General features: G+C 41.9%; 1 protein-coding gene across 1 annotated transcript in view; it reads left to right on the top strand.

The window, feature by feature from the left end:
* Positions 1-304: 304 nt before the first annotated feature.
* LOC149463463 (metabotropic glutamate receptor 6-like) overlaps positions 305-16,491 on the top strand; it is a 90,980-nt gene continuing 74,793 nt past the window's right edge. The window contains exon 1 of the mRNA XM_089674998.1: positions 305-1,434. Coding sequence (XP_089531124.1) covers positions 823-1,434 — 612 coding nt within the window. The 5' untranslated portion in view covers positions 305-822. The remainder of the gene's footprint in view (positions 1,435-16,491) is intronic.

The following is a 16,491-nucleotide window of genomic DNA, read 5'->3' as shown; positions in this document are numbered from 1 at the left end:
TGTCCTTGCCCAAACTCAAAAAAGCCTATGAAAAAGGTACCAGGGGCATCTCATGGGGCCCCTACTGACTCCGGGCCCTAGGGCAGTGCCCGAGTTTCCAAATGGTCAGTCCACCCCTGATACGGTATATAATGCATTATCTGCTATTTATGCGTTAGCTGACATTAGTTGGACCTTACATACTTTTAAATCATATTTGTGTGTTTATTTAAGGAAGTATCAGTCTTGTACTTGGTATTTGTGTGCACCGGGAGATGATATGTGAGTTCTGTATTTCTATGCTGTATGTGTAGAGGATGGTAATATGAAAGGGTTAGATTCAATTTGGATTTTTGTTATTGGGTGTATATGTTTGTTACTGGTGTTTGTCATTGGTTGGATTTATAGGAACTGCATTTAAACCTTAGATCATTATTGTATTCATCAGAGGGGGTCTAGTCTTGTCTTACTAGAATACAGATTAGTCTGAGGTCTCCATGCTAGAGCTTTGCAGTGTGTGTTTGTGTGGGTTCAGTGCTTGTTCTCTTAGTTATAAATAGGATTTAAAGAATAGATGCAGAGATGGCCTGGGGCGTACTGTCACTGGCAGGACTGTGAGCTGACTGTAAGCTTTACTCTTCTCCCTCTTTCTGTATCCTGTGGAGGTTTGGATACATTTTTTCACAAATACTTCCTTTCTGTGCCCTCTTTCTCTGTCTTCTGCATGCTTCCATTTGTCCTCTGTCAACATGCTCCTTATATATGTCATTTTGACCCCTACAGCCCATCTTGTCACACTGAGTCTAAACTGTGTGCTAATATGAGTCGTTATCTTATGATGGAATGCTGATCACTGTCCTAACTCCATGTTCTCTTTCTGCAGACAGCACCCGGTCATATATTTTTGGATACAGCCTGAATGACAGAGTCTACAAATCCATCAGTCCTCCCTGGAGAGGAACTCACAAAGACATGGGACCTCCTCCAGCTCCCAGAACCCTCTTCTTCTTCATTCTCTTGCAGAGGGGAGTTGAGTCTCAGCAAAATACCCAGCCTCACTCTATTAAGATAGATGGGGACATCACTTTGGGAGGCTTGTTCCCGGTCCATGCCAAGGGCCCAGCTGGGGTTCCATGTGGAGAAGTGAAAAAAGAAGCTGGGGTACATCGAATGGAGGCTATGCTATATGCCCTGGACCAAATTAATGGGGATCCCGAGCTTCTTCCAAACCTCACACTTGGAGCTCGTATTCTAGACACCTGCTCTCGAGACACCTATGCTCTGGAACAGTCCCTTACCTTTGTTCAAGCACTGATTCAGAAAGATACCTCAGATATCCGCTGTTCCAATGGAGAGCCAGCCATTTTCAGCCGTCCAGAGAGGGTTGTGGGAGTGATTGGTGCTTCAGCTAGCTCAGTCTCCATCATGGTGGCCAACGTGTTGAGACTCTTTGCTGTAAGATCATCTGATTTATATTTCTTTTTTCCTAAAGTGATTTGGAATGCTAGGCAAATATATTTGGCTTACTGCCTGCTTTTTTCTCCCTTGAGCTGTGTTATCAGTTTTGCTTTTAGCAGAACCATCAATGCAGAGCTACAATAAGCAAGGTGTATCTTAAGGGTCCATTCACACCAGAAAACAGTTCGGTACATTGCTGGACTACATTACACACTAGCCGCTTCCTTATAAAACAGAAGGTGGTGTAAATGGACCCTGAAGCAAACGTTTCACGTTGATAAAGGTGTTTAAATAGCACGAAAAACCTAAAAACTGGTGAGTATGAGCATTTTGAATACAGAAGAGCAGATCACAGGGGTTGTGGCTGAATGTATTTGTATATTGAGCTTCCCTTGTGCAGAGGTATGTATAGGCACTTCTAGGTACCTTCCCTTGCTCTTTTAAAGTCCAACAAACCACCTCTGCTTGGCATAATCTAATAGAAGGCAACAATGTTGTCAGGATTCATTCACTACATCTTGAGTCATTGCAATATTCAAATTAATGTTAATATATGCCGAGGAACTGCTCAGTCTTGATATGCATTGCTCCTTGCTGCACAAATTATGTATTTAGATTTTTTAAAGGCATATGTATAGCTTTAAATTCTATTAATTGATTACCCTAAAGACAGTGAGTGAATTTTGAGAACCATGTTGCCTCGTGTCGGCATATAGCTTAAGGTGGTTGTGTTTTTTAAACTTGCACAGATCTGAGCCTGAATCTGCCACCCTAGTTTTCATATAGAATCTGTAAAAACAGAAAAGGCTGTCTGCATAAAATGGTGTTTTGTGTTATTTGAATACTTTTTTGAAGTGGTAACTTTAGGGCCACGTAGACCAGCCCCATTATAGTTTTAAAATAATGACAACCACAACTTTTTTCCAAACATAGGTATTATATTCTCCCTGTGATGCCATCTCTCAGGAAACATGGGCAACTTGGAGCATTTATTCCTGCTTGTCACCACTAGTTCTCACATTTCCGTCATGGCTAAACAAGACTGAATCAGAAAAAAATGGGATTTAAAAATTCAATGCTGGTTTACAATGTTTTACTTTATATATGCAAAGCAGTCACTATGATGTGCTGGAAAGAGAGGGCAAAGACGCAACATTTTCTCTACTGGATTTCACATTCGCTGATCTCTCAAGTCAAGGAGCTTGTATATGGTGATTTCTGCCGTTTTAAAACGTGAATTATAGCTGAATATGTTTTCTTTTAATAGATTAAAGCTCATCCCAGCTATTTGGACCTTATAATTTTAAGGTCCAACGTGGAAGGTGAGAGTTTGTCCGCAAGAGTTGATGGTGGTGGAGTGAACACGTTTTCACCTCTGTTTCCATTTATTCATGTTGGATGGTGAAGTAGATTATTAGAATGGACTCTATTTGATTTTCTATTACTTTTTATTATTTTAGCACTTGTTATTAATACTGGATTTAGGAGTTGGTTTATTGTATACATTATGTTTGGGAACGTTCATATTTTTGAGCACATTGGTTTCAATATTGAATAGTATTTTGCAACGCAGTAACAATGTGGCTGTCAAAAATGTTAACTGATTAGACTGAGCAATACCATTTTTACAGTTTAATGCATGTTCAGGAGTACTAATGGGCAATTCTGAAAGCTAGAAAATGGGCAATTATTATTATATGCTATGCTAACAGATAGCTGAACCAGAGCATAAAATTGAAGTATGTACCCAAAATAACATAAATTACCCTTGCGGCATGTCATGAACCACAGTTCAGATTTAGAGAGGAAAAGGCAAGGCATTGTTCCTGCTATACATAAAAGCACAATGTGTTCCATTTTATCAGTTTCATCACATTTTAATAGTGCAACATACGGCTGTATTATGACAGATTAGTCTTGCCTGTAACTCATAATTTTTATAGTTATACGTGGCAGACTGTTAAAAAACAGTTCCAGACAAATATTAAAAAACAACCTTAAGTGCGCTAACACATTCCTTCTAAATATTAGTAGCCCAAAGAGCAGGCAGGAGTCCAGGCACTGGAACATGGTCTGCAGGATTTCAGTCTTCAAAAAAAGTGCTGTCACCTTCTTGTGCATTACAGACAATAGGTTAGTCTTTGTATGCTCAGTGTGTCACTGTCCTACAAAGTCTCCACCCCAGGACTCCAATGAGCATGATCTGTAGCCCCAGTGGTGCTTGGTCAACTATTAAAAAAAAGGCACATGCAGGCACCTGTAGCTGGCTCAGACAGCAGATTAGTAACAGACTACTGCAGGTATATTTAAAAAAAATTCAAAGTAACTATTCAGTGAGCATAAGTGGAGGCTCTCCGCTGAGAAGAGTGGACGGATGATTTTTTTTTTTTCTGATCATATCGTAATGGAGGTAGGCAGTTGTAAACAGACCCAAGGCCATTTACATCCACTGCTCCATAGAAGTGAATGGAGGGTCCGAAAATAAATAGGTGGACTTGATCAAACCGATTGTGTGATGGAGGTCTTATATTTACCATGGTTCTTTTGTATTTTGTTTAATTCTGTGCTGTATGGATGAGATCATGTGACACATTTGGGTTATACTGTGCCTACAGGAGGATTTGGACACTGGCAAACAAAAACCAGTGGTGAGCCTGGTATAACCCTTCCCACTCTGAGCCTACCTGTCCAAGGAGAATGGATGTCTTCTCTACTTAGAAAAGTTTTCTGTTTTTCTAGCATTTCTTTTCCTTTTGTTCACACTTATTTTATTCTTCAGCTTGAGCTTCACTCTTATGCAGCTATCCGGATTGGTATAGTCTTTGCAATAGCTTTTGAGCCTGAACCTGGGCCCATCCGGTCTGGGTATTTTCTGGGCTCTTCTTGTGGTGCTTTCCAGACTTCTGTTTACTGTGTTAGTCATAGAGCACTTTTCAGGTACAGAGCTGTGGCACAGCCTTTGGTGTAGCCCAGTCTTTGAAGACTTATTAATGATTAGACTATGTGGGCTGAGCATTGGGAGTGTCCTCATGTATTATAACTGTTGGTTGCCATTATTGCACCTGCAATATTCCCTCTCAAGAACCTGACAATGTCAACCTGAAAAGTCTCTGGCTTGAGTCTTACATTCTTTGGAGTCTTTCTTGGCTCCTTCCTCAGTTATAACCTTGGAGGATCTCACTGTAGTTATGTAAGAATTTATGGGCCAAAAAGCAATTTAATTTGTTGATTTAAACACAGAGGCAAAACTATTACCTGAGCTGCCTGCAGCGTTAAGGGTCTCTGAGTCTTTAGCTCTGTCTGATGAAGAGTCTTAGTAATCCTTGCTGGATGAGGTTGTGACTGAGGAGGCATAAGTAGCCACCACAAATCCTAAGCTTAGAGAGACAATTTCTGCTCTTTTTGAAGTGTGTGCCAACTATAGATGAAGGTACAGCCTGTAGCTTATACTAGTGCTGCTACTAATCAGGGGTCTCTAAGAGGTCCATAAACAACTAAATTTTTTTTTTCTGTTTAAATATGTTTATTGAATTTTCAGAGAAAACATAATAAGCTCGTGGTTAGCCCATGCAGGGGTAGAGCTAAATAGTCATGTATGAAAACAGGCACACGTAGGCATCATGAATTATTAAAACAGCAAAATTCCAATCAAAACTAAGGAGGACCAGCATGGAGTTAGAGAAAACATTTCAATCACTGTTCGGCTGTCCTATAATGCGTAACTAAAACTTTTTTCATGCATTTGCTATGTCCAAATGTTCTGCACACTGATTGTAAAACTTCTGATAACCTGTAACTCAAACATTTTGCGATCCAATACCCATTTCAGGAAGCCTTTATAAGGAAGTGTTTGTGCAGTAGATTCACTGGTGTTCCATCTTAATGAAGCTCTGACCATGCCAGTAGAGGATGTGCCAGTATTAAAACAACCTAGAGATAAACAGCTGAAGGCTCTCTCCAAAACCTTGTTTTCACTAATAGATTGCAATGCAAAATGCCATGGCCGTGATTTTAGTCTGTCAAACATTATCGGAATGGACTAAACTCATGGCAAGGGATCCAGCTTTACTACATGCTAATGCTCTATTTGTGGAGTGTTTAGAGTTCATGTTGACATGAATACTGTATAGATAGGTTAGTGGATTTCTCATGTGTAATCTGTCGTATGAGTTTCCTATCAGTGAATATGTGGAGCACTCTTCTGTTGAAATGTTGGGCTTTGGAGCAGGCATGTTAAAAGTGTTTGCCATGTGTGCCTTTCAAGAATGAGCATATTTTTTGGAGCTACCTTAGACATCCTTGTCAAGGATGTTACTGGGTATAAGAGTACTCATACTCCAAAAAAAGAAACTAGGCCTCAAGTTGAGAAAAATCAACCTTTTTCTGAGGCAAAGAAGACTTACTTTTATTACTCCCAGACTTCAGCTTCCAAGGCCAACCCCAAGCTAGAAGCCCAGTTTCAATGCATACACTGTGCCCACAAACCTTTTCACAGATCCAAAACCCAAAAGGGGGCATCTGCTCTATCTTAGATATCAAGGCCCAGTATCGCTTCATTTGGTCCCAAAAGTTTCTGTCAAGGCGCACACTACTAGATCTTTGAGTGCTTTTTGGGCTTTTCCGCATTAAGTAACAAAGGCTACCATCTGGTTTTCAGTTCCCACATTCTCAAAATTTTCCTAGGTAGATGTTTAGGCATCATTTGAGTTTTGAGCGTAAGCAACTTCAGACAGTTCCCGGGGTTTGTTTACAGTTGGTCCTGTTCGCATTTAGTTTGCTTTGTTGTCCACCTCTCAGCTGGACTGCCTTTGTGTTGAATCTGTGACCCTCAATAACTGAGAAAGAAAACAGGATTTTTTTTTACTCACAAAAAAAGAGTTAATTAAAGGACACAGATCCCACATTATTGTTTTGTTCAAATCCTCTTGTAGGCAGCAGTATAATCCAAATGTTTTAGACTGCTCAGTGCACTCCAAGAAAAGTATTTTATGGTGAGTACAAAACTTGTCTTAGACTGAATATACAAGACAAGTGTTAGTCAAAAGGATAACGATATTTATCACAGCTCAGAGTTCTTTATGCCAGCCTGTTTATTAGTTATAGACCTTCAGCGCAGAACAAAATGTTTATTTTGAGATTTCCCCAGCATGTCTCTCTCTGATGGCCAATATCATTTAACCTCCTTCATTTATGCCCAGGCTATCCTGGACACACCACAGCATTTGACTGGACAGTGGAAGGAGAAGAAGCACAGTGATGAGCTCATCTCTTTGTCACTTTACTCATACCTCATAAAGTTAATGCTTCCTAATTGTATATCATGGGACATAGGCTGAGTATTCAAGTACACTGGGTTATGCAGCTGCCTTGCAGTAGATTGGACACTGGCAGACAAAGCTGTAAGGGCATCTCAGTTTAACCCATCCCACTCACAGTGTGCCTCCTTTTTTGCTAATGTCCTTGGAAGAATAAATGTCTTTTCTCTGCTTTGAGAGGTGCAAATCATTTATTATTTTTGGTCCAAGATTTTTTATCTACTAACAATATTTGTGAGCTGCTGCAGAGCCACTGGGGCTCATTTTGTGGCTTTCTGGATCATCTAATCCTCAGCATAGGTATAGAAGTAGCAGTGCCAACCTGTAATGTGACTTTGGGCACTAATCCCTGCATTAAGTGCTCTCCTAGACACCCTTAGTGTAATATGTTAGTTAGACAAAGAGTGCACTACAGGTCCAGGGCTGTACTGCAGCCGTTGTCGAAAGCCTGTCCTGAAGACCCCCTGGGGGTCTATGCCCACCAAAGAGGCGAAGAATGTTTGGATGGGGCATTTCCCCTGAATCCTATCTGTGTCTCTAGCCTGAGTGGTAGGGACTACACCACCAATGTGGTGAGTTAGGGATTTTCCTTTATGGGAGCCTGAGTGTGCTTGATAGCTCGCTGGGCCCCATTAGGGGTTAACTCAAGAGCTCCAACTGCTAATGCTGTGCCAGATTACAGTTATATGTCAGCTTTAGGATTGGGTGTGGTGCCATTTTCAAGATTGGAGCCATAATGTAAGGCCTCCAATAGGGACTGCTACTGCGCCTGCACTGCCTCCTTTGTGAGGGAAACGCTGCGCTGTCATTTCCAGAGCACACATAGACCAGCACTTAAACTAACCTACTGCCTCCAGTGAGTAATTAGATGGCATTAACCTGTAGTAAGTGGGCTCTCCCCATCGTGGAACCGGCCATTTTTTCTCTTTCCAAGACTTTGAATTACTCTGTTGAGTGCATCCTGGTTTTTAAAGATGGTGCTAAAAGCCAATTCCAAGGATTTATTAGACCTTGACCATCTGTTTATAGGATATGTTTCAGGATCCTGGATCTATCCTAATGGCTCTCTCTGTCTTCCAGCAGCTGGAACTCATGCGCATGGCTCTACTGTGTTGATGGGTCAGCAGATATTTTATGCCTAATATTCATAATGAGTCTCCTTTTGGTACACATGTGAAGGACCTTTTGTCCAAATGCTGGTCTGCAGAACAGCAGTGTAACAAGTACCTATTGTGCATTCCCTTTGACAAATGCTTGGACTCCTTATTTAAGAATGTCACTGGGGGAAGAGCAACCTTTTACACCAAAAAAGAACCCTAAGCTTCTTTCATTTCTCCTAAACCTCCAAATCCAGGACAAAGTCTGGAACTTCATTCTGCTGCAAGTCCTGGACCCCAGGTCCTCTAAACCAGCGAACAAGTCCTCACAATGAATGGACATCTTCCATTTGTCAGAGTGGGACAATGTCTGTTGGCCATGCAGCTACCTGATTCCAGGATATTAACAATTTATTATTAATATTATTTATTTCTGATACTTATATAGCTCCGTCAGTTTACACTTCGCTTTACATATATATTGTACATTCATATCAGTCCCTAACCCTCAAGGGGTGTACAATCTAAGGTCCCTAACTCACATTCATACATACACATACTAGGGACAATTTAGACAGAAGCCAATTAACCTACCAGCATGTCTTTGGAGAGTGGGAGGAAACCGGAGTACCCAGAGAGTGGGAGGAAACCCACGCAGGCACAGGGAGAACATGCAAACTCCAGGCAGGTGGTGCCATGGTTGGGATTTGAACCAACGACCCTAGTACTGCTAGGCTGAAGTGCTAACCATTTAGCCATTGTGCTGCCCTATTGTCCTTCTCTTTCCATTGTACCTCAGGCCTGCACCAAGGTGATTTCCCCTTTACTTGCTCTGTTTAATGCTTGGGGCATTCCCAAATCTGGAAGCCTAGTTGATCTGAGGGAAAGGTCACCAAAGACTCTAGCAGTCTATTCCCAACAGATTGTTTGAACCCTACACAGGTTTGAGTGGATCCTGAAACTCAAAAAGTCAACACAGCAGTGGGAGCGAGCATGCAGGAGTGCAATCAGCAGGGGGAAAAAGGGGGGACCCGAGAAGAGGAGGATCGGAGATGCTCTGTGCAAAGCCACTGCTCAGAGCAAGTAAGTATGACATGTTTGTTATTTTTAAAACAAAAATTCTGAACCTTTAGTATCACTTTATTAAGGTCAAAACCTTTGAGTACGATAAAGTCTAAGTTCACTAATTTAGATAAAAAAATAATAAATGCACACATTTTTGCAGAAAAAAAAATGTGAATTTATGATTTTTTCCTGCATAGGCTGGAAAGCATTGCACCAGTGATCAGTGGGTCAGGTCCTCCAGCTTTCTGTCTGTACCTTCATACAGGCTGTCAGTTACAAAGCTGCAAGCCTTGTGAATGAACTACAAGGGTGCTCATCAGTGCCCTCACAGCTCATTTAGAACTACAAGCCATCAGCCGTAGTGGATGACAGTAGTTGTAGTTGATTTATTCAGAGGAAACTGTGAATGAATGACGTGGCTGTGTAGATGACAGCGGGTGTGGGGAGATCTCCCGCCTTCTGTCATACCAGGTGAAGTCGCACAAACTGGTAGCAGGAGCTGGAACATGTTACATGTTCTACCCTAAATATGGTGGAACATGTAACACATCTCTGGTTCACAAGTGGATATGGTCACCTTTTGGAACATGTTACATGTTCCACCATATTTAGGATAGAACATGTTCCAAAAGGTAAACTTATCTGCTTGTGGACCAGCGACGTATCCATAGGTTGCTGGAGACTTTGGCTGGTTATATGGGGATGATGCCTCCCGGTATTGTTTTTTCTTCATCCGCCAGTCGGCTTTCTTGTAAAAGCAGTTCTAGAGGTTGAATTGTTTTTACATGCAGCGGGAGGGGATGCACCCCCCCACCTCCTGTGGCTCTCCCATCCCACTGGGGAACCTGAGAGTGCAGTTGGCGATTCTGCCGGCTGACCATAGAGCTGACTGGTGACCTATCATCTCTATAGTTTAAAAAAAACAAAAGCCATGAGCATTTCATCACTTCCAGTTTTGCAGTTGTAAACAAACCATTACGCCTGGTTCACACTAGTGCGGGGCATGCGGCCCACATTTACTCAGGCATGGCAGCTGATTCATTTGAATAGGCTGATGTGCCTCATGTTATGCACAAAAAAGGTGCATGTACCTTCTTAAAATCGCAGATGCAGGGAAATCGCATGGTCTTTTTGACCATGCGGTTTCCCTGCAGTTCCCGCAACTGCGATCGCGATGCGGGCTGAGATGCGTGGTGGTGCCATTCAGAATGAATGGCAGACCCGTGCCCCTTCTCAAGAGCAGTGCAATTTGGCTGTGGGAGGTTGCAGGTGCGGGAACGGGTGATTCCTGCAACCGCAACCAGCCAACAGCCTTCGGGCTGGTGTGAAACCAGAGATAGGAGTCTGAAAAAAGCATTGGATCTAATAGTCCCCAGATCTCTCATAAAGAGTACCTGTTACTGCCTATTGCTATCACAGGGGATATTTAAATTCCCTGTGATAATAATAAAAGGGGAAAAAAATGAAAGGGACAATGTAAAAAATAATGAATCAAATAAAAATTTTAAATTGTCACCGTCCATGTGCAGAGTGAATCTGTAAGGGAGTGGTTTTCTAATCAAGAGTAAGCTGCTGCACCTGCAGGGCTCTGATGAGGAAATTGGCAAGGTCTGCATCCCTTTTTAGATGTGATTTCTCTTTGGGAATATCTCACCAAAAATGACATTTTTGTTGCAGGGGGTGCCCAAAAGCTGACTTGTATTTTGTAGTGTAGACTTCTGGGAAAATTAGTGAGCCAATTATATAAGCAGGAAATCACATTTTCAGGGGGTGTGCAGTATACACTCTCTGTACAGAACACCTCCAGGTAGCCATATTGCATTTTACGGAAAATTACAACACTGCAGATTGAAAAGTAAAGGTAACTTTTAATAACATGCAATTACAATATGACTTGAGTCGCAATTGCATACACTATATTTTTTTGTTGTTGTTAATTTTTTTCCCCATGAAAGTGGAGTTACCCTTTAAAGTGGATTATTCAGATAGATTGGGTTATGCAGCTGCCTTTCAGGAGACTAGACACTGGCAAACAAAGCTATAAGAATGACCAAGTATAGCCATTCCCACCACCAGCATGCCATGGATTATAAGAACAGTGGAGAGGGACCTATGTCCCATAATGTACTCCAAGAAAAGGATTTTACAGTAAGTCTAAAAGCATTCTAACTGGGGGGGGGGGTGTGCCAACAAAGCAAACAATGGCTAACAGGTCCAAAAAAACAAGTTAACCGAAGGTGCTCAAAAGAATTTACAGGCCACTCAAAATGCCTCTTGACTAAAGTTGATCTGAACACCCACCTGCTAAAACCTGTGAATAATATAATATGAGACCAGGCGGCAGCATGAAACGTCAGCTGCTCTAGTGCAGTGCACTTTGACAGGGAGAGGTGAAACCTTGTCCCTAAGACCATACGTTCAATTGGTGAGCTCACGAATCCACCTGGAGATAGTGGAGTGAGAAGCAGGTTGTCCCCTACAGGGATCTGCAAGAATTACAAAAGAGAGTCAGTCTGTCTGAAAGAAGCTGTAGCTGAGAGATGCACTCAAACAGCTCATACCACATTCAGAGAGTGGAGGCAAATATACTTGGGATGTCATGGAGCAGGACATAGAGACATAAGAACAATAACCTGTTTAAGGATGAAACAACCCTGGGCAGAAATGAGGGATTAGGCCTCAAAACAACCTCTGTGTAACTCAATAAATCTTTCCTGCAGATTAAGTCCACCAACTCAGAAATTCATCTTTCTGAGGTTTTGGCAACAAGGAAGGCAACCTTGTGAGTGAGCATAGACAAGCCTGAGATCCCACAGAGGCACTGGAGAATACACAAAGGATGTTTTATGCACAAAGTTGGGAGGCTCAGCATTAAAGGGATAACCAAATAGTTCCAGAATGTTGATAGCCAGGATCCCTTTAGTGACTTAGTCCCTTGAACTGCAGAGTTTCCAAGTCTCCTCTACAGCCTAACTGGCTGGAATCTATTGTTAAAAACTTCACGACCAGTGATAGAAAGTTTCTCAGACTCCAAGACTGGGCTTGTGACTTATCTGTTAAGGGCAAGCCTGGTCTTGAGGTTCAGGCACGAGTGATGGTGCAGAGAAATAGTCTGGTCCCCTGTGGCCAGTATGTTCAGTTGGAACAGTCTGTAGTGAAATTGAGCATATGTAACTGCCTTGAAGGAGGACATTATTAAGCCCAGGACCCTCATGCAAAACCCTCGTGCTGGTGTTGGTTGGCTCCTTGGAATATAGCATCCAAACACTGTTTGGGGCTTTGCTTGCCTGTGGAAGGAAGACTCTGAACAGGGAAGTATCCAGGAAAAGGCCTAGATACTCCAAGCAATAAGTCAGAATTTTTGTTTTAAAAAAAAAACCAAACATGTCATACTTACTTGCTCTGTGCAGTGGTTTTGCACAGAGCAGCTTTGATCCTCCTCTTCTCAGGTACTCTGCTGGATCCCCCCCTCCTTCCCCCTGCTGAGTGCACTCATGCATGCTCGCTCCTACTGCTGTGTCTGATCCAATGAGGAGGGAAAGAGCCAGGAGGGCTTCTGCTCTTGTGCACATCGTTGGATTGTGACTGGGCTCAGGTAAGTATTGGGGGCGCTGAAGGTTGGAGCTTCACACTGAATTTTTTTTACCTTCATGCATTGTTTTTTACCTTCATGCATAGAATACATGAACATGATAAACTTTCATCCTGTAAAACCACTTTAAGTCAAGAATCCTATTATATTTTGTAGAAAAAGTTATAGTTATGCTAAATATTGTTGCCAATTATGATAACAAATATTGCTTCATAGAGATCTCCTTTAAGAAATAAGTAAACCATGAAACTGAAGGAAGAAATATGCCAGTCTTTGTTATGATGGGTCAAGGAGCATTTTACGATTTTACAGTGTCATATTAGATATATGTGCAATCAGTGTGTCAGTCTAGAGAATTTAACTCTGGCACACAAAAATTGCTGCAAGACTAGATATGTCTGCACTGTGTCAGTCTAGATTTGACTGTGATATGTCATACTAGATATCTTTGCATTGTATTGCTGTACATGTATGTTAAAACTGTTTCAGATAATAAAGAAACAAGTGAATGGTGACCAAAAATTGATTTTTATAATGAATCAAATAATTTACCATTTTATGCCTTTTAGCAGGTAAAAGATAAAGATCTGTGTTTCCACAGGGCTCAAAACTTGCTGCTGTTAGGCAGGAGAGAGCATTGGTTGCATGGGTTCGAAAAATTGCCCTTATTCCTAATGTTTCCCCCTTTTTCTCTTGAGGAATGCAACAATGGGAGTATCTTCCCTCTTTCTCGATCCATTGACTTAAAGGATAAGTTCACCTTTTGCTAAAGAATAATAAATGCACATTTATTATTACATTTTTTACAGGTAAAAATTGTGCATTTATTATTTCATGTTGCAGCAGCCTGTAAACCATTGCACCAGTAATTAGCAGATCGCTGGTGCCATGCAGGTCTCTGTAGCAATTGGGCATGCAGAAATGGACGCAGTCATCCATTTTGCTCAAAACCCCTCCATCTTGTATCTCTCTCTCTCTCTCCCTCCTCCGATTTTCCCCCCTCCCTCAGGAATGTGGTCGGTGTGTTATTAGAGATCACAGGCAGCAAAGCTCATTGGGCGTCAGGACTATAAAACCCCCCAGCTCAGCTGGTGCCTAGGTACCCATTAGCTCGCAATCTGGGATATTGTAAAAGTTTAAACCAAGTCCCTCACTGAACTTCAAAAGACCTTCCAAGGGGTCGTAAAAACAGACTTACTTTTAAAAAATCTCACTTTTTCATATAAGATGATATCTTCAAATAGAACATAATTAACCTGACCCAGTAACAATCGCTCCCAGGCTGCAGGTACACAGATTGTAGTCCATTAGCTGGAAAATCTTTGTGCAGGGTGCAGCTGGGCGTGGCATTGTTACGCACGTGACAGCGCAGTTTTAGATTGGCTAGTCCTTTGGTCACGAGTTTGGTGAGAAGGGCTGGGGTCTGACGCCGTGATCATCAGAGTCTCCTGTAGACCTGTCAGTATATCTGCTTGCCCGTGCAGGATGTACGGGCAAGCAGATATACTGACATGAAGATTCAATGAACTACCATGGTGCTCCACAGCACCTTGGTAGTTCATTGAGAACTACAAGCCAACAACCGCTAAGGCTGTCAGGAGTTGTAGTCACATGATTTCAAAGTTGCATCCAGTGTGAACCAGAGCCTAACCACTTTGTGCTGGCGCCTCCTGGCCCTTTAAGAGTTTCAGAAGCCGGGAGGTGAGCGGGGTTTTAGGGTCATGTGACTGCCGTGATTCGCCGTCACGGCGGTTACATGATCGGAAAAGGTCCCGATCGAAAGGGGGGATTGGGACCTTTCCGTGAGTTACGGACATATGTGCTGGGGGCACGCGCTCTCGGCACATATGTATTTTTTAATTGCGTGCAAATATGCAGCCGCTCGGCGTCAAGGCCCAGACGCCGAGAGGCCGCATACTTGCATGCGCTCGGTGTCAAGGGGTTAAAGTAGTATCATGGTTGTCTGATTGCCTTCAGGAGTCTATGGGCAACTTGCGTTACTCTAAAAGAGACAACCCCCATATAACATTTTGGCGGCATAAGGGTGGGTCAGCTTGCGATCGATGCAGCATATATAGTGACCATTGTTCCATCCACCTATAGTACTGTGCAGTGTCTTTCGCAGCCCTATAATAAATAATTGAGGACTGACATCTATGGATTTGGAGTCTAAGATTCTGCCATGTATAAGGGTGAGGCAGAACTAGTCACCAGTGAGGCTGCTAATAAGAATAGCAAACAGTTGGTGTGTTATTTACCTTATATAACACTCACTTCATGTGTTTAGCCACTTGCCATCCAGGTTCATTTTAACATTTTTCACATACATGTTTAAATTAGCATGTTTTTGGAAGACAATTACGTAGAACCCCAAACATTATATATTTTCTGAAAGCAGTGGCCCTGGAGAATAAAATGGTCATTGTTACAATATTTTATGTTGCAAGATATTTGCGCAGCACCACCCTTCTCTTTTAATTAGGTCAATATTGGACTTCTGTGTTTGTTCGTGGCTGCATTTGAATTACTAATAATTGACTGTAGCTATTGAAATAGTAATAGATATATTGGATTTCATTAAAGGTTCTTTTTAAGCCTAAGGTCTAAGGTGCCACGATCCCTTTAAGACTGGGTACTGTAAAGACTGTGAACCAGTTATTCTGTATCAGGCCAGACATGATTACACTGCTTTAAGACTACTAATAATTATCATTCCAAGCTAGAGATGATTATACCCTGCCGATGTTTATTTTGTGCAAGTCCAAAGATAGTTGCACTTAGACTAGCGATAATGACACCGTTTAATTTCTGGCTAGAGAGCAAAGCTTGTGTGCCAGATCACAGATTATCTGTGTGTGTCAGAACAGAGACCTTGTAATGATTTAGGCCAGAGATGCTCACAGTAATCAAATTAAATTTGTAAGGCTTCTGTCGGGCCACACTGGCAGTATGCAAGGTTAGGGATTATGTAGGCGGTTCATGACACCCACCCGCAGCATTTTGTACTCTGGATTATGTGCATGTGTCAGATCAAAGATAGCCTCATGTACAGATGATAGACAATTTTTATCTATGAATTTATCAGGCTCACTCGTTCTGAATGTTTGTTGGGAAAGATACTTCAGTTTATTAAAAGGAGCAATAATCATTTATATCAGCTAAACATGCGAATGTGATAAATTTGGAGTACTTTATCTTCTTAGCATTAGGTAATGGTTTTCAATTCTTGTTTCTCTGTATCAGTGAACATATATGGTACCTGTGCTTGGAAGCAGCCATGTTTCCCTTTACATGCAAGCTCTATAGTGATGTAGAGGTAGTGCTTTACTAATACTCTTTCAGCGTATCAGTCTGCCAAATCTGGCCCAAATACCTGACCCTTTGGAGATTTACTAAACCTGGTGCACACAGAATCTAGTGCAGCTGTGCATAGAAAGCAGTCTGCTTCCAGGTTTTAGGCTCCATTCACACTTGTGCAACTTCAAAATCGTGTGATTTTCATTGCGACTTCACAGTGCGATTTGATGCGACCTTGACGCTACTTTGGTGCGAATTTGGCTTTGACCAAGGATGATTTTGTGTGCTTTACAAAGTTGCGCAGAAGTCACCCACAAGTCGCATGTATATCATTCAGGTGCAACTTTCATGCGACCTTGGAGGGTTTACATTGAAGCCTATTGTCCTCAAGTCACATGAAAGTCAGACCAAAGTAGTGCAGGAATTACTTTCAAGTCGCTGAAGTTGCACAGATATAAATGGTACTCATTGGGAAACATGGGGTGCGACTTTTCATATGACTTTGAACCCCAAGTCAAGTTGCACAAGTGTGAATGGGCTCTTATTGTTAAAGCTTAATTGAACAAGCTGAAGTTAGAAGCTGATTAGTTACTCTGTGAAGCTGAACCAGATTCGCTGTGCAGAGTTTTAGTAAACCTCCCCTTTGTGTGGCTAAAAAATGTTATCTTAACAGGTTTTTACCTGGATT

Source organism: Staurois parvus, unplaced genomic scaffold (genome assembly GCF_062004578.1).
Source record: "Staurois parvus isolate SC_StPar_1 unplaced genomic scaffold, SC_StPar_1.0 ptg000154l, whole genome shotgun sequence".
Lineage (NCBI taxonomy): Eukaryota > Metazoa > Chordata > Amphibia > Anura > Ranidae > Staurois > Staurois parvus.
The sequence above is the reverse complement of the archived record's forward strand: the minus strand, read 5'-3'. Positions and strand labels throughout refer to the sequence as shown.